The sequence below is a fragment of the Trachemys scripta genome, chromosome 15, assembly GCF_013100865.1.
Source record: "Trachemys scripta elegans isolate TJP31775 chromosome 15, CAS_Tse_1.0, whole genome shotgun sequence".
NCBI lineage: Eukaryota > Metazoa > Chordata > Testudines > Emydidae > Trachemys > Trachemys scripta.
The window spans coordinates 7,253,383-7,272,326 of record NC_048312.1 but is presented as its reverse complement, the minus strand read 5'-3'; the positions used below and the strand labels follow the sequence as shown (position 1 = coordinate 7,272,326).

The window sequence follows — 18,944 nt, the reverse complement described above, 5'->3', positions numbered from 1 at the left end:
AGCTCTGTTGTTTGGCTCTTTGCATAATGCCATCATCAGGTGCTCTCAGGCTGAATACTGCAAAAAAGGGAAGAGGTACCTTGAATATTTTGCCAGCAGTGGAAAAGTTTTCCCCAAAGAAGTGTCAGAAGTTGCCATCCATTAGCACACAACCACCCACAAAGGCAGCAGTAGGAACGATCTTGCTTTTGGAGGGCTGCTACTCATCTCTTCCACTTAAGTTGCACATTTAATACTAAGCCTAGGCCACGCTGAAGATTTTTCCCTACCATCTGATGCAAATAGGCTGAGACAGTTGCACACAATGGTTTAAACAAATGGCAGCAGGCCTGCAGCAATACTCCCACCACTGCTAACAGGGCATCGTGGTCTCTTCCCCTCGCCACTACTAAGAACTGTCCATCTCATTTAGCAGAACAAACGAGCAAGTTCTCAGCCATACTAGCAGGTTCCTGCTGTTTCATCATTTCTCTAATGCAGGATAAAGTTCTCTGGGTCAAGCAGAATAAAAGTTCTCCAATAAAGAAGCTAACTGGGGGTTGACTTTTGCAGGCTATTTATTTCAACTTGTACAGAGAAGCTTAAACATCTGTGGAAAAACACCTACATTTATTTTATTAGTTAATATAATTTAAGTGATAAATACACAGTATTTAAACTTTATACACTTGATGAAGTAAAATGCATAGTAAACAGGGAGAGGAATAAAACAAGCCTTAGGCATTAAATACAGTATAAAAGTCAGCAATATCACAGAACTTTGAAAAAACAGATTGCTTATCCAGTAGATAATAGGGAGCTACCAACCAATAACCACTTTACTGTGCAAGTTCAGAGCCACATGGCTCATCAGTCAGCAGCAATTTATGGCCAGTGTTGGTTTTTTTTGTTAAAGGAGTTTCAAGGGGAAAACTAGCCACAGCCCCGTTCAAAGGCACAGGTAAAAGGGTTACTTCACTACAGCAAAGATCGCTTGACTAGTAAAGGACGGTAGGTACAAAACTGAACAGGTTTGTATCTATAGTTTCTCTAACAGCTCATGCATTTAGATAACAGATCTTTCTCACACTTTATACTTTGACAAGGAAGCCCACATAAAACAAGGAGCTTAATTCAGAAAAGTATATTGGGCAGAGAGGTCAGGCTGCAGACTGACACCTTAGAGACTAACAAATTTATTAGAGCATAAGCTTTCGTGGACTACAGCCCACTCTAATAAATTTGTTAGTCTCTAAGGTGCCACAAGTACTCCTGTTCTTTTTGCAGATACAGACTAACACGGCTGCTACTCTGAAAGGCTGCAGACTGTTACTCAGACATGGAGCTAGGTGTAGCAGGAAAATAAATTCCTTGGGGAGTTTGCTCAAGGAAGCTCTTAGGTTTTGGATGCTTAGGAGTCAAAGGCCAATGTCCATAAACTGTTCTACAGCTAATCTCTGGTGCCGCGATACGACGCTGCTAGACCTGAGCTTGTTTTAGTAGATGCATCACTCCCTGCATTGCACCTCTCAAGGCCCTCATCACTCCTGTTTTGTAAATTAAGCTTTAATTATATAAAATGGCATGTACCAAATCATTAATGTAAATGGAAAAATTCAGCACTATATCTCCATATCGCTCACAGGCCTTAAACAAAAACACAATACGCAAACTACCCAGGAAGAACAATTAAAGAGAATTTTCTTTGAAGCATTTAGATGCTTTTTTTGCAAAACAACAAATCCACTTACGAGCGCAGGAAACCAACAGGCAGCTCTTTATCAGATCTGTATTTCCACAAAGAAAATAGATGGGGGAAAAGAGGAAGGAGAAATTGTGATGCTTGAGTTTACTGTGGGATTCCTCTTGGTATTTAAAAGCAAAGCAGCAGAGCCAACCATAGCAGTTCACAGCTTCAAATTAAGCAAGAGGAAGAACTGAGTGTCCTTTTCACGGCTGCGGATTCATTGTTTCTGCTCTGAAAACGTTGACTGAAGTTGTGGTTCTTGTATGAATCAGGTCATCCGTTTTGGAAAGAAGAGGACTATACCATTCCAGTGCCAACTTGGGAACACAGGGAATCTTGGATTATTGGGACCCAGAAGGTTTTGCCAACTATACAGACTATTATGCTAAAGGGAAGTTGCATAAGTGGGACTTTTCTTGCTAATTACCAGATTAACTTCCTAACTCTTAAATAAAGGTCTGTCATTTCTAGGGTGATGGGATTTGCTGTACCAGGTCAGAACATAGAGCCAACAAATCCTGCCTCTTGCAACGTCCACTAACTGATGCTTCAGAGGAAGGCAAGAATACAACTACCTCATAATGGCTCTGGCCCAATAAGCCCTCTGTAGGGTAGGGGGTGGGTGGGGGAATCACTAGTGATCAAAATAATACTTGACACTTCTATAGTGCCTTCCATGCAAGGATAAAGAATTCAGCCTCATACGCCCCTTACCTGGTAGGGAAGTTTGATTCTCCCAGTTGCACAGGCCGATTAAGTGACTTGTTCAAAGTCCCACACCAAGTCAGTGGGAGGGCTGAGAAAAGAATCAGCTCTTCCACCTTTCAGTGCCATGCTTTATCGCAGGACTATCCTATCTATTTTGACCCTTCTCCAATCAAATGGAGAATCTCATCCCTACTCATGATTACCTCAGTTATTCTGCTCTAGCCACTAACAGAGCATGCATGAGCTGAAAATCTAATGTAGAAGCCAGAATCCCACCACTTGCCGTTTACATTTTACCACCACCACAAAATCATTCCGAAGCAATCTCAGGGACGATGAAAATGCTCTTAGTAAGGAGTCATCCATAGACTAGATGTGCATTTAAATTACTGAAGTCTGCTAACTAGCCTCTGATCCACAGGGATTTACAAACTATTGGCTACTAGTCTGCAGAAATATCTAGCCCCAAAATCCAAATTAAGAGTTTGGGGGGGGGGGACTTCTTTGAAAGTTACCAGCTAATCTAAATATTTCAATAAGATCTTAAATCCTAAATGAGCCCTAAGTCTATTGAGATACAATTTAAAAAACAATTTATGCTATTTGTACGTATTAAACCATGTGATGTACACGGAAGTGAAGGATTTTACCCTGAATTTAACATGTAACTATATAGCTACCGAGCTCAAGTAAAAGATTTAGAAAAAGTTAGTGCTTCTTTTGCTATTCAAAATTGGAGTTCACTTTCCCACAGCAATACAGGTTTTAACTCATTCTTACACAAAACGCCCATTGCTGTAAGAGTTCAGACCAAACTTCAAGCCCTTAGATACATTTCCCATCTGTACCCTGAATACTTGGCCCAGCTAGTGCACATCTATCCATGCTAATGTCAAGATTTTAGGAAAAGTGGTGTCTTCAAAACACAGTAATTAACGTTAGTTTGTGAACTACCTGAAGATGCTATTTATTCAAACTGTTAAAACTTTGCTCAAAAAGACTGGCATTGTTGAAAAAAGTGATGTGGTGGTTTTTACTTTGCTTCCGTGCAATTAATATGTGTCAATTAGAAAAACAATAAAAAATAGATGCAACAATATTTCCGGTAGGTTGTGAACTCTCAAAGTGCATAATTCTGGTTTTTACAGCTGTGTACGAAGCTTCACACTTTCACATGCCTGCCAACCTACCTTGTACAATACCTTGTGGCATTAGTCTCTGTGAAATATTTGGCATTAAAACCACTTAAAAGCCATTTCCAACTGCATCTTTCTTTCTTTGCTTTTTGCAAATCATCACCACTGCCCCTCACAATCGTCTCACCCGTCTGATCTCTGCCAACATGTTTCCAACAATAAATCAAGCAGTCCATTTAGTTATGTATTTAACAATCAGAGATGTTCAATGTTTATGACAAGTACTGTAATCTGATTTCTTACAACATGCTGCTATGTAAGCGCTACATGCAGCGTATAATGCTGTACGAGTGCCGTGTCATGCGGTGTTTATTTGGCTTAGGCTCTGTTACATCTCTTATCCTCAGATGCACATTGTATAAAAGGAGCCATAGACGAAGTTGCTCATCATAACCATAATGTTGGATTTCACGAAAGAACTTCATCTCCTCCCACATTTGGCAGGTCATTGCACTTCAGATTATCTTCGCTGCCTTGCTTCCTGCTTTAAAATGAAATAAAACATATTAGTGTCCTTAAAAAGGAAACATTTTATATGAGGAGGGGGGAAAAAAACCCTGTATATGGTCTCACCATATCATCTAGTAAACAATTCCCACACTGCCAATCACAATCATGGTTTATTTTTGTAAGCACAACAAACCTAAATAGGTAAAGACAGAGCAGACTGGGTAAGAACTAGCATTCTAATGGCTGTAACCATATCCCAAACCACTCGAAAGCAACAGTACTAGCTATCAAAGATTAGACCGTAACACACATGGAAGCAGTCTCACATGAAAGACTGCAGGATAGTGGAGGCTGGGGGAAGGTTAAAGAAATATGGGAAGATTCTGGGCCACATAAAATCAAATGATAAAACACATATATGGTAAAAGAGAGAACAGATCACCTCCTTACCCCCTCTGTCTAGCCCTCAGCCACTTACTTCACTTCACATGACTGATTTAACCAGTGTTTGTGGGGGGTGGCAAAAATAAAACAAGTTACTTTCATCTACTGTGTCTGACAACCGCTTCCGTAGTTGATCAGTGATGGAAGAGACAGGAGCTTGCTAATCACAGCATGTAAAATATTATGGCTCTGTTGTAGAACAATCAAATCACCGATACGAAAAGGATTTGAGTGTCAGACTGTCAGCTACAATTCGGAATATGAGAAAAAGACTCAGAAAATACACAGATAAATTCTTTTATCTCATAGTTAATAACATACATTATGGGAAGATGTCTTCCATGCACAACTCCATCTGAAGTCAACAAGAGTCACATGCATAAGCTGAAATTCACCCCTCTGCAGGCCAGCCTGGGGTCTAGATACAACTTAAATCCCACTTAATCTCTCAAAATAGGATTCAGTTGGCTGGTGCAGAGGCCTTGTTCTGTCCCTCTGCACATGGTGAATTTTACTGATTGAACACATCTCAGGACAAGAACTTATATAAAACTACTCCCCAATGGATAATTTGGGGGATTTACTTGCTTAAGTTCCAGGCATGCCCAGAAAGGAATCGAGCATTGGCTATGGAAAAGATTCAGATTACACACACATCTGTCAGCTGAGCCTCCTGTAATCAACGTAATACAGGGTCTTTGGGGAAAATGTAAGTAAATTACCATGCCCTTTAGATACTGATAGAGAGAGGAGTGTGAGTGGTGGAAGCCAGTGTCCAGCAACAGCATGTTCAGTGGTTTGTCAACCCTTCCGTTCAGAAAGCTCAATCCCCCATGGAGCATCTGTTTTAAGATTCTCCGTAGAAAAACCAAGCAAATGCCCAGGCTACTTTGGGAAATTAAAACAGGATACAAGGGTCTCAAGAAACTGCAGCTCTACCTTTGTTAGACACTGGTAGAGCAGCAGAATCCAATAACGTGTTCTTGGTATTGCAACCTTAAACTGACACAGACTGAATCTGCCAGGATGCGTTTCAACTTCAGTAACTTGAAAATGACAATGAATAGGATTTCTCTTTATTAAGTCTGTGATGATATTTCACTAGATTGATCTTCCAGTTTATCCAGATGGAAAATGCCTTATACAGCCTGAATTACAAATGTAACACACCAAAATCACAGGCATTAGCAGTCTTTTGGGTTCATATACAAGGACTCTGGTTCAAATTAAAATCAATTTTCTGCACCAGGCAGTTAGGTGCTGAATATACACAGGACGGAGCCAGACAGGAGCTTTCTGCTTAAGAGATGTTGTCACTTGAACTCCCATGCAGATGCAGCCCATTCTAAGCACTAGCAGGCAGGACACCAAGCCCTCATCCACCTGGGAACCAGTGGAGCCGGGCATACTATAGGCTGGGTAGGAAATGGGAACTTCACAGTAAGCATCTACAAGCTCAGCAAGGCCCTTAGAAAGCCTCATTCCAGCTCAGGAGCCCATAGACACTTGGGGTGAAATCCCGGCTCCACTGAGGTCAGTGAGTGTTTTGCTATTGACTTCAGTGCTGGCCCACGTACAAGCCCTTGGGATCTTATCATCAATGGAATGAGTCCAGGTGAAAAAATCTGCTTCAAATGAGGGGGAAAAAGGGGATGGCAAACAAGAAGTCCAACGTTTGTCTTCATTTATTAATCTGTATTTAGTACAAAGCAGATCCCAACACAACGGATCAGTTTATTAAAGTGAAACCTTTATTCTAAAGGTAACTTATTAACGTTTCACAGCTGCAATGCAAACAGAAAGAAAAACGATGCACCTTTAATCTGCCTGATTAGTTTACTGGCAAAATTCAGTTCTGTGTCCTCCATTTTAGCAAGGAAATCCATACAAGACCAGGAGGGATAGCTCAGTGGTTTGAGCATTGGCCTGCTAAACCCAGGGCTGTGAGTTCAATCCTTGAGGGGGCCACTTAGGGATCTGGGGCAAAATTAGTACTTGGTCCTGCTAGTGAAGGCAGGAGGCTGGACTCGATGACCTTTCAAGGTCCCTTCCAGTTCTAGGAGATGGGATATCTCCATTCCTGTTATCAGAAGAGCAATTCATGCATGTCTATCATCCACTGCATGCAGCCAGAACAGCTTTTGTTACTTACTAGTAATGTGTGATCCACTTTCTGAGAAAGCTCCATTAATGCTTTAAAGGACTATCCTATTTTAAATGTAATTTTTCTACAGCTTATGGACTTCATTGGTTGAAACAATGGCAATCGGTTACTGGGCTCACACACTCTGGTGAATGGACAGCCCCCGATTCTGAAACCTTCATATGATGGCCACTGCTTGTAGCACTAACACTGCTTCCCGGTGTAAATGTGTCCCCAAATTGTGCTCCCTCTCCTTGTACCTAGATCTCTGTACGGAGACAATTTTGAAGGGAACACAAACCCAAAGAGATAAACGCTTCTCTTGAGTTGCATCACACATTATCTGTGAATGTCCCAGAGCTCCATGGAGTATACGTTGCATACATGAATGGACAGGCAGAAGGCACTGTCGGGTAAGTCTGACTGATGTAATATTTCACATTTACGGATTTGTTTTTTCTAGAATTGTGGGGAGTGGGAAAGTGAAGCGAGAACGAGCACAAATCAGGTAAGACGACCACAGTGTCGAGGCCTTTTCCCCACCTCCCCAATAATGAGCTGAAAGGAACCAACGTGGACTAGAATCCAGCTTGCACTCTCTTAGCTGTGTTGGTTTTCCAGGAGCAGCTTTGACTGAATACACACAAGGAGCAGATGAGATGTATAAGAAGGTGCCAGTTTTACAATCACTCTGACATTCCTCCGATGGGAAGGCTCCATTCCTATTCACATGCAGGAAGTGAACAGCAGATCTAGCCTTTTCATATGTCTCCACTCCTCTTTATTATAAGGCTTTTTGCCTTTATGAGACTCTGTGCCTCTAATCCGCACAAAAGTGGCAGCAGTAAGGACAACTCCTGAGGGACATCGAACACTTTTCCTGCAACTACAGTTCTGTCTCCTGGGGGAGTTCAGGATCTCAGAACCTCTGAAAATTTGGTTCTAAATCAGTATTTCCACTCACACTTGCGTAAGGAGCCATGTGTCCTGAACTGGCTCAGGCTACAGTAGACAGAGGCTATAAAACAGAGGCTGAGCATTCTTTGATTTCATTCGGATTTGGTACAGGATACCATTTGTGTAGTATCATAGCACCGTGTGCTTCAGTTACAAGTAACTTACAGGAACCACTTCCCTTACCACTGAAATGCAGTCTTCTATGGCTATAAAGAGAGTTGAGATTAGATTCAATACATACAGCGTATCAACTAAAAGCCTGGTTGTAGTACAGGTTTCAAATAAAAATTCTCAGGCTCTGCTGGTGTTTTGCACTGTGACTATTCACTCACTGTAAATCACTCTGAGTGAGATGAAGACACTTACTTCAGTAGGTTCCCTGGGGCACACAGCGGTCGTTCTTCTCTCCTGCTCCCCTCAAATGGATTCCCGAAAGATCGTTTCCTGATCATCGTTTTAACCAAGATCTGCAGGACAAGATTGATTTCAGTCAGGGATAACCCTTTCCAATAGCAGTGCATTTCCACTCAAGAGTAACAGAAATGTTTAAAGTTTATACTGAACCAACAGAGTTTGTGCTTTAGCAAACTATTAAAAACAAGCCTAGACCGGGCAAAGTTTTCATTTAACAATAACGACGATTGCCAGGTCTCCAACTGCTTAGTACAGAAGCTCATTTCTTTATCTGGAACTCCTCAGAGCTACATATGCATACTTCAAACCACAGGAGACTGGATATGAAACCTGAGCGAAGAATGTGACATTTTCTTCTCCAATAATCTTTCCAATTCAAAAGTGAATTTTGATTTGCATGTATCTGTCACCCTGCTGGGTTCACTTTCTGTGAATTTCCAGCTGCTTGGTCTTTAATGGCAAGAATACTGATTAAAAGCACAATTTCCTGGGGGGCGGAAAGGGGGGAGAGAGAATGCTTTAATACTTGCCAAAACTGAATTGTGATTGGAAACTCTATAGTTTGTACTGAGCTAAGTTTAACTGTGAAGCACAAAAGTTACCAAAAAAAGAATTTGAAATTCATGTTACCACGTAGTTTCATAACTTACATGTTATTGCATCAGTTTCCTGATTGAATTAAGGATGCAGCTAACCACCATAGAGCAAACTATGAGTATTACAATTGAGTGTATAGTTTGAATGTACTGTCAGTGGGTTACAAAGTCACTTAGGGAACAGAAACAATACCATGTGATTAATGTAAAAGCCAAGAGTGTGTGAATCTTATACCTCAGTGTAACATTTGCAGCTTGACAGGTAGACTAAGAATTATTCCCTGGAGAAATTTGTGAATAATTTTGAAGAACAAATCAAATTTGAGAATTCTGCAACCTGTCAGTGCCAATTCATGAATAGAAAAAAAAAAAAAAGGAGAGAGAGGCAAAACAAGTTGAATAAATCATTAATTTTGCACTCAACTGTGCTAGACACACATTGATGTCAAATGGGGCTGTAGGTACTCAGCACTTCTGGGGGGAAAAAGTCAGAACTTTTTCAAACGTTCTCCTTTGATTGTAAACTCTTCAGGTGGGGATGATCATTGTATTTGCATCTCGTACAGGGCAACACACAATGTTAGCATTTAAAAACCAATCTATTACAGGGACGTTAAAGCAGATGAGCTATTCACAAATAAAGGCAGAAATAAAAATGCAGGCTCTTTTTTTTCCTTCTTATAAATAATGACCTAAATTCAAAGACATGACAGCAGGACAGGAAGGAGGTTGCTGCTAATGAATTCAAGGCGTAGGAGATTTGGGGTGGGGAACACAGAGATTGTCTGATGTGAAGCTGAGCCCCGTGAGGAGCAGATGCAGAGACTATCCTTGCTGAGCCTGATCCTGTCTGGATTCAGCGTGCCTCCTGCAAAGTACCCTCAATTCCCACAGAGCTCAGGACTGAGCGTGCTCTGTGCTGGGCAGAATTCGGTTCTCTAAAAGGAAAGAGGCCGTGGAGCACAGATTGCTCCATTGTCTGCTCAGCAGAACACATGCACACACGGTTGCCAAAAATCATTGTTCTTCCTCCCAGATTTGTTCCCTCTCAGTAAAGTGAGAGTACGGGGCACAGGGGCAGGAAGGGGAAGGCAGCACAGCACCTCTTATGACACCTTGCGGCGCACAGTGAAAAAGCAGAAGGTACAAACTAAAACTATGACAACACCACTGAGCAGCCAGGGCTCCAGTGGTGGCCAAAAGAACATCTCAACAGGCCCAGGGATACCTGCTTGAAGGCCTGGTCTCTGTTGAGTGCAGCCCTCCTCTCCATATGGTCGAGAACTTTAAATATGGTTCTGCTGTGGAGCTGGGCTTTGCAATCGTTGGGAGGCAACCTACGAGAGCTTTGAAATCTGAGAGCGAACCACAAATTGGCAAGATGGGAAAAAAAATTTGTTTCCCTTTTTTCCTCCATAGCACCATATTACAAACAGCCACATGAAAACCCTAAGGCAAGTTAAGAGACTAAAGCATTCAGTATTCTTCTGCTAACTCCCACTACAATACACCGAGATTTCCCTTCAGTGCAGGACATGGGACAGGCGTGACCAAAGGCCTAGAGCTGCCAGGTTAAAAGCAAGCTGGAGTTTAGAAGGTCCAATCGAAGCGACAAAATCCCACTAAACAGCAGTTGCAAGATGGCAGCCACAGATGCTCCAATCAGATGGTTTTTAGAAAGGGGTTAAAAGTGACAGGGGAAGGGGAAGCCTCAGCACTAGAAGATAAGAGACTCAGATCTGCGGAACAACGACAAGAGAGCAACTTCTTAGACAACATTCCATCTTAAGGGACTACTCTGAATGATCTCCAGACATACAGAGTTCAGTTCCACTCCAGCTTGAGGGGAAGGCTACTTCCACCAACAACTGACTTTGTGGTCTTTTTAGCAGCTGCTTAGAAGGACAGTGCTGTCCTAGATCTAATTCGGGAAAAGCTTCTGACACAGAAACGCCACATGCTGCTGCATGGTGCCCAGATGCCACCCCACTGATGGGTGCATTAGAAACAGAGAACACATGAGTCCTGGCACCTAGTGCTCAACTCTAATCATTCATCAGCACAGCTAGGTCTGAGCAGTGATGCTGGGGCAGTAAGAACAGAGAATTTCCATGCACCCACTGAGCCAACGGTTGTCCTGTGTTACTCACCACTGTGGCCAGGCTCGGGATGTGTTTGACCGAGTTCTCGACTTCTTCTTCGGTCACCTCGATGAGCGTGCAGTTCTCATCCTCCGTCGGCAGCGGCTCCGCTCCGTTCTTAGTGACCCATGGGTGCAACTTCAATTAACAACACAGCCTGTCAGAAACGATTTCCTCTTTTTGAAAAAATTAGAACAACCCAGACCTGGCAAGCGCACCAGTACTCATAGGCCTGTGAGTTATTAAGGAGCCAGGGACGCTCTACCCTTTAACCTAGTGAGCTAGAGGAATGGACGATCCCAAATCATTAGGACTAGAGATGAGCCTAAACCAAAACTGCAGATACACACACCCTCAAACTTTGGGGAAGTGCAGCTCTAGATCCAAACTCTGTGGACCAGGCCTATAGTCACGTAGGAGGGGAAAGCATAAATAATGGGTAGCACATACAAAGCACTTTGCATCCATGGAGCTGTACATGCTTTACAAAGATGGGGAGTCATCATTACTCTTATTTTACAGATGGGAAAATGGAGGCACAAAGAGGTGAAATGACTTGCCCAAGGTCACGCACAGAGACAAGTGGCAGAGCTGGGAGTAGAATCCATGGGTCCTGGCTCCTAGTCCCAGACTTTAAACCAACAGACCACAGCAGAAATTGGAGAATAAGGAATCTTTTGCCCAATCTCCGAACACCATGAACCATTGTCCATTTCTCGAGCCCTTTCTGAAGGTTCAGAAATAGCTCATTAACTCCCCCTGGTTCCTACCTTTCCCCAATCTTATTTGCCATTTTCACAGCTGCTCAACCCTTCTGGGCTCCAGCAGAGAGAGAGGGACAGAAGTCTCCTGGGAAGGCTGTTTTGCAATATTATCCTAGAAGCCCAGGAAATACCGGACTCAGACGATTTCTTTATGTGGCCTAGTCTTGCAGGCACAAGAGGTCCTGAGATGGAGAAGGCTCAGGAGGGCCTGAAAAGGAGGCATTGGTAGTTGGGGGAGGGAGCAATGAATCATAAACTGACTCCAGATAAGACTGAGCAAAGAAAACGCAAAAACATAAAAACAGCCCGGACAGTAGCAAGGCCGCAACTCACCAACAAGGCTTCATTTCCAACTGGCAAGTACCTTGATTTCCGGGACTGAAATCCTGGATTCAGGGTTTTTATCCAGCATCCGCATGATCAGATCCTTGAAATCCTCGGTAATGTCTGGCCTTGGGAAATTAAGTGAGCCACGGGTTAATTTGAGAGAGTTCACAGCCACTTCTCATTGACAGGTTTCATCATATCAGCTTATTTCCAAAGAGGTGTTTGGGGGGGAAGAGCTAGGTCTGGACATAGCACCCTGGGCTTAAATGACCGTGCTTCTGCAGATTGCTTAGGCTAGTGCTAGAGAATGCCCACGCTGCGTGCACACCCACTGCTACTCCACGCTGCGTGCACACCCACTGCTACTCCACGCTGCGTGCACACCCACTGCTACTGCACTGCAGAGCTGAATCCGAGGCCCATGCTGCCCAGCACTCACTTTGGTAAAGCTCTGAGTGGAGGTGACAGTGTTTGGGAATGGGATTAAAATGATGAAGGAGAACCAAGGATTAAGGAGTATCAGAAAATTTAGGAATCCATGGGATTACTCAGATCAGTTACTTCTTCATTTAGTCACTGCCCCAGGAAGGAGGGACCCACTCCCATGTAACTGTCCCCAAGGGAGTTTCCATAGGAGAAGCAAATACACACTGACATGACTTGGAGTCAAATAAACAACCGTGCTCAGAGCAGTCAGGGATGCGCAGGGTATAAAAAAAAAAAGATGGAGAGATTGGACAGAAATCCACCATGTGGCAATGGAAGAGGTTAATTCCCTTTGGAGACTCCAGAACTTAAATCACAAACATTTTTTCAACAGCTGTAGATCAACAAATGTTGACCTCATGTCAAGTTTGAAGGGAGTTTTCCAGGGATGAGTGCAGCAGAGAAAGGGAAGTATTGGTGGTTTGGGTTAGTTTTGTAAAATCTCATTGGATCAGGTCCAGTTCCATTGACTCAGTGCTTTCTGGGATCCTGGGGAAATGGTGTTCACTTTCCAACGTGCATAAATAATAAAAAGCCTTCTATATACTCACTGATCTGGGAATTCCAGGGGTTGGGTCTTGATTTTACTGTGTAAACTTAGAATCCTCTCATCCATAAAAGGGCACTAGTCACAAACAAACAAAAATAAACAACAGGATTTATTAAGCAATAAGCCAATTTGGTGGAGTCAGCAGAACGCATCACTTGCCTTGGGAAGAATTTTGCAGGATTCCAAAGGAGAGGGAGAAAGAATTCGGGGGAAAATACAACATAGGGCCGATTTTCTCACCATGTTATTTTGTTCAGCTTAATTTAAAAACAACAACAAAAACGACACCTTTACATAGCGTGGGCTCAAAGGACAGAATAGAACAACAGCTCCTGGCTGAACAATCTGGACAGGCCCAACCCTACAATCCTTGAGCATTCTGAAAGCAGTGGAGCCTCTCACGAGCAAGCACTGCAGGATTGACCCCATGGTTTGGAAGAGAGCCAGACAGGGTCATCCATTCTCCAGCATCATTTATTAAGCCATCTCTCCCTCTACGTCCCATTGCACCAGCTAAGATCTCTGCTGGATGAGGTCTTGCTCGCCCAGGACTGGCACAAAGATGTTCTCAGCAGAGGTGCCCTCTGCTGGTCAAATGGATCTACTGTTTAGTAATTTGCAAGGTATGGGAGAAGCTCACCCATTTACTTGGGCTTTCCACTAATGAATCCATTAGCATCACAGCAGGCATGGGTCATGTGCAATTTCACGGAGTCACCCAAGCTTGTGGTTATTGATTTTAAGCTGAATGTGAAATGCCCAGATGTTCTGACAATATAAATGAATCAGGGCAGGAATTACTTCATTATCACAAACCATCCCCACACACAGTGAGAAAAACCGCTGCAGTAATGTCCAGACACCTTAAGAATGAATGATTAGAGATCCATAAAAAACCCAACACTTACAGAGCTGTGGGTTGCACAAGACACTACGGTAGAGCCTGTGTGGGACTAGTGTAGAGCCCTGCAGTGGAACTGGGATCCTGTGGGTCCTGCAGGACCCGCTGCCATAATAGTGGGAGCAGGATTTAAAAAGTCTCACGCTGGTCTCTACAGCAATGAAGCCCTGCAGATGGGCGACGCTGGGCTGGGCCTTAAGAGAAGCAGCTTCATTGTAAGGCAGGCCTCTGCACACCCTTTGCGCTGGAGGAATGTTGGCCCATCCCCAGCGCAGCAGGGGATAGGTTATGGGACAAGAAGCCATGACTGATCAGGCTTTTTTGTGGGGGAGGGAAGGGGATATAAAGTTCACCCTATGAAACACCACACAGAGCCTTGTGTAGAGACATGCTGACTCACTGACCAGACTCAACGAAGAAACTCATTACCTGTCCAAACACAAAACAGAAGAGCGTGATTCCCATGGCCCATACATCCAAAGCCTTGGAAGAAAGGAGAATACAGTATTATGGCTAGTTCTTGCACATGGAGCCCGAAAAGCGTGTATATATTAAAGAGACGGTTATAAAAATCCTTACTACAAAATACCTTGCCAGAAAAGATCTTTCTTATTTCTGAGAGGGTTTCCGGTGCCATGAATGCAGGGGTGCCCACAGTGTTGGTCAGGAGGGCATCAGTTCCTTTGAACTCATTACTCACTCCAAAGTCAGCGATTTTGATGTGACCATCTTCCCCAACTAGAAGGTTGGAAGGTTTAATATCCCGGTGGATTATCTTTTGATAGTGCACTGTGTGTTAAAGAAACAGCAGGACATTAATGGCAGTGAATACTTGTAACACAACTAGCAGGTGGTAGCTAAGAGCAAATGACCAAACACACAGGGATTGCAAAACTCAATTAACAAGAACGTCGAAACTATGGGCCAGATCCTGAGTTGGTGTCAGTCAGTGTCGCTTTGCTGGAGCCAGCTGAATTACACCAGCTGCGAATCTGCCCCCACGTTGTTAAGAACGCCAGTGGTTTCTGTTTAGAAGCTTACAGTATTCGATGCCTTTGATCAGATCCTGAAAGTAGAACCGAGCCTGATCTTCAGTGAGAGGTTTAATGGCAGGGACTTCCATCACAGGCCTGGAAAGGCAACAAAGCAGGGCTAATGAGGAAGAGGGGCACAGTTTAGAACCCACAAGATATCAGAGGCTTCTTTTTCCAACTGATGTTTAAGAGAACAGGTAGCAAAGCTCTGACCCAGTGAGAGATAATGGATTCTTTAGCTCATAAATTAAATAAATAAATTAATGGAGATATCCCATCTCCTAGAACTGGAAGGGACCTTGAAAGGTCATCGAGTCCAACCCCCTGCCTTCACTAGCAGGACCAAGTACTGATTTTGCCCCAGATCCCTAAGTGGCCCCCTCAAGGATTGATCTCACAACCCTGGGTTTAGCAGGCCAATGCTCAAACCACTGAGCTATCCCTCCCCCCTCATGAGCCTGGCTATCCTACAACTCTCCTTCCTGTCTTCAGCAAATGCTGTGAATTAACTCACTATAATAAACCAGAACGTTAGCATATTAGGCCCTGTCTACACTATAAAAATAATCATGTTGCATTGTTGTGGCTCAGGACGTTGACACATGGTTTTTAGTTATCTATGGGTATGTCTACACTGCAATGGAACAACCATGGCTGGCCCATGTCTGCTGACTTGGGCTCGTGCTACAGGGCTGTTTAACTGCAGTGTTGATGTTTGAGTTTGTGCTGGAGCCCTGGCTCAGGGACACCCCGCAGGCCAGCTCCAGGTGTTTAATTGCAGTGTAGACACATCCTATGTCACCAGAAGAAACAAGCTGGGGAACTCAATTGTAATATGGTAGATACAGTGGCACCTTTACACAGACTCTGCCTAGGAAAGGCAGTGCCAGACATTCAGCCATCCCTGCTGCTCCAGGGGAGAGATTTTATGTCCCTGATCTTTGGTTGCATTAGGGCCCCTTTGCCACACTACACTGTTGCAAAGCAGCCCTAAAACCGCTGGAGCCAGCCACAATCTCAGCCGAGCGGACGCCTCAGCTGGTGCAGAATTGGAAAAGGGCTCCTACGCTAGCCCTCCTCTTGGTGGGTGGCTTAGGGGACAGAGCTGGGGCTCCCCTAAAACCCAGCAATTCCCAGCTACTGTAACTGCCCCTGAGCTTGACAGCTTGCCTAAGTTACAGCAGCCCCCAGGCTGCTCCGAATTACCCGGGGGGGCGGGGGGAGGGTCAGTTCAGAACACAATGGCCCAGGACGAGGACCAGGGAAGTTGAAAAGTGGCTTAAAGTCACCTTTGCAGCCTTGTGAGTTGCGCTGCGTGTTCTTTGGCTGTAGCCAAAGATGGAGGCCTACACCTTACCTATCCCTCTATATGATTTCCCCTCTTGCATGGGCACCTGGATGGATGTCACCCCAGAATATCCCCCTGGTTGTGATACACACAAGAGCCCGAGCAGCAGGGCTCTGCTGCCCTCAGTGGCATCACGTTCATGCACAAATGCTACCTTGGCAGTGGCAGCTCCTCCCTTTAGTATTAGATGGCCAAATCCTGAAGGACTTAATCAGCTCTGAGTCAGGCAAAACTCTTACTGAAGTCAGTGGGAGCGTTGCTTGAACGAGGGTGGAGTGAAGAAATTAGGGTCTGGTCCATTAGAATCCAGGTCATTAACATACATAGCATGGTACGTGCATATAGCACTGGATAAATTATTGGATTTTGGCCTTATAGATCAAGTTTCCCTGTCCCAAAGAGCTTGCAATCTAGAGGCATTGACTAAGGCAAACATTACAGGAAGGCAGAATGTACAAAGGATGGGAAGCAGCTATTACAGTAGAAATGCTTCCTGGACTAAGTGGTGTTTAAGAAGCAGCATGAAAGTGGAGATCTATACAATTAGAAGACGGAGAGAACTAAAAGCCATTTCAGTGCAAGATGTCTCCTACAGACATGAAAGTGCTGAGCTGCCCTCTCTTAGGTCTGATTCTCATTGAGGTTTAGGCTTGTGGGAAGAGAAGTTTCCAAGGATTTCCAGTGTGGTTTACTCCTGTCACCCAATCGTGTTTCAAGTGTCTTCAAACCCTCTTCCTCAGCACAAGCTGGGAAAGCGGCACTAGCGGGCTCCACTCCAATCTCCCCCTACGCAGTCACACAGCACAGAAAATGAAGTGGTGTACCGTGGCTCTCTCCCATAAATAGCGGTGTCCCCTCTCGACCCCAGAATCTGGTTCACGTCACTATAAAAAGCCGAAGTGGGACAGGGGAAGGGATTAACTGAGTCACATTAGAAAGGAACAGGGCACAGAACTTGGAACAGCACCTTGGCAGCTGTTTGGCTTGCACATCTGGACCTTACATAGTTCTTGCGTAGGTCACAATGGCTGGCTGTACTGGTCCATCTATTCGTCCTTTCAGAACTGTCTCCTTTCTATATGAGGGACAGATGGAATTTTCTTCAACCCCAGGAATGTTGGTCTCCTCTTTTTACTCATTATTTCCCTCAAACGAAGAGATTTAGGGACAGATCCCAACCTCTATTACACCAGTGCCAATCTGCAGTTACTCCCTTAAAGTCTATGGAGTTGCTTTGGATTTACTGGGACCGAGAGCAGAATCTGACCCTTAATGTGGCCATTGCAAGAAAAATCTCCCTTCTCCACTACAGTTTTAGTTCCCCAGTATTGCACCCCCCTCCTGTGGTATCTCAGAGAAATGCTGAAGCACAGGATCTGGTGCCACGCCCCTGTCTATTTAGGATCTGGCGAGGTTTCTAGTGTCCCAGGGCTATCTGCAAAGTTCAGATTATTCTTTTGCCATCAGCTGTGCAGGGGTGTTGTTTTTTTTGGATGGTGGGTGGGACTCTCAGAGGAAAGTTAAACTAATTAGCTCCACCTTCAATATGTGTCTCTTGTCTCCTTGCCAGAGTCTGCACATTTTCCCAAAAGCTGGGGGAGATGCTGCTGCCTGTCTTGAATCTCTGAAGGATCCAGCATCTAACTGAAGTAGACAGAGCTAAAGAGATGCTAGAGTGCCTTGCTCTGTCCAAGAGTCCCCTTTTGTTCTTCACGCTGGTGGAAGATGCTCATATATTTATCACTGGTATTATAACAACAGCTAGAGGTCACATCCAAAACCAGGGACTCACTGGCTGAGCACTGTAATGAACAGGAAGAGAGAGTCTCTGCCCTGAAGAGCTTGAAATTTAACCAGAGAAGACAGATCAATGGTGGGAGGGGGCAGAGAGATGGATGTGACTCGACCAAGGTCCCACAACATGTCAATGATATAGCCAGGAATAGAATCCAGGTCTCCTGACTGCCCTACCCACTGAACCATGCTGCTTGCACTGCCCACCTCTTTGCTGTTCCCATAAATGGTCATCTATAGCCTCCTGAATCCCATCTCACGCTAGCACACGATGGTCCACTGCAGACACTCAACAGGCTGAGTGCCAAAGATAAGACTCATGGATAACACCGGAGATGGCCTCACAAGTCAAGAGGATCAGAAAACGACCCATTAGCATCTATTATCTGTTGCACAGGATTACCCTCCACTAGCACTAACGGAAGCTGCCTATGCCTCTCAAGGGCAGAGGAGACTCTACAGTACACAATTATTTCTCAGCTGGATACATGGGCTTCCCCACTGTAAGATGGGGGAGAGAGAGAAAGAGGTGAGGAGGACTCAGCATTTCATTCTCTCTCCAAGATGACCCAAGCTAGTTCTCAGTACGGAGGGAGAAGATACAGATCAACATAAGCTCAATGGCTGTTTAAATTGTCATGCTGGAAAATTGTATCATGAATCCACAAAGAAACACATTGGCTTACTGTGTGTTCAGCTTCTTGCCCATGATAATAAGGGAAATCTTCAGCTCTAACAATGTTATTATTTGAATTATTATAGCACCCAAGAGCCATAGCCATGGACCAGGACCCCATTGTGCTAGGGGCTGTACAAACATAGAACCTACCCCAAAGAGCTAACAATCTAGTTTTAGTTACGATTACATCGCTACTGCTGCTGTCATGAGAACTGCAAACAGCCCTTACTACGTTCAGAGATACTTTTTCCTAAACGTCTCATGCCATTTAAACCCTATTTTATTT

General features: G+C 44.2%; 1 protein-coding gene across 2 annotated transcripts in view; it reads right to left on the bottom strand.

Moving 5' to 3' along the window:
* Positions 1-539: 539 nt before the first annotated feature.
* Positions 540-18,944, bottom strand: part of CAMKK2 (calcium/calmodulin dependent protein kinase kinase 2) — a 47,916-nt gene continuing 29,511 nt past the window's right edge. Inside the window, exons 10-17 of one of the 2 annotated variants that reach the window (XM_034790877.1) lie at positions 14,845-14,933; positions 14,393-14,592; positions 14,233-14,286; positions 12,904-12,977; positions 11,904-11,991; positions 10,785-10,913; positions 7,991-8,091; positions 540-4,111 (exon numbers count right to left, since the gene is read on the bottom strand). In XM_034790877.1, coding sequence (XP_034646768.1) covers positions 4,039-4,111; positions 7,991-8,091; positions 10,785-10,913; positions 11,904-11,991; positions 12,904-12,977; positions 14,233-14,286; positions 14,393-14,592; positions 14,845-14,933 — 808 coding nt within the window. In that variant the 3' untranslated portion in view covers positions 540-4,038. Of the gene's footprint in view, positions 4,115-7,990; positions 8,092-10,784; positions 10,914-11,903; positions 11,992-12,903; positions 12,978-14,232; positions 14,287-14,392; positions 14,593-14,844; positions 14,934-18,944 lie in introns of both variants that reach the window. The other variant, XM_034790875.1, reaches the window with a different exon arrangement.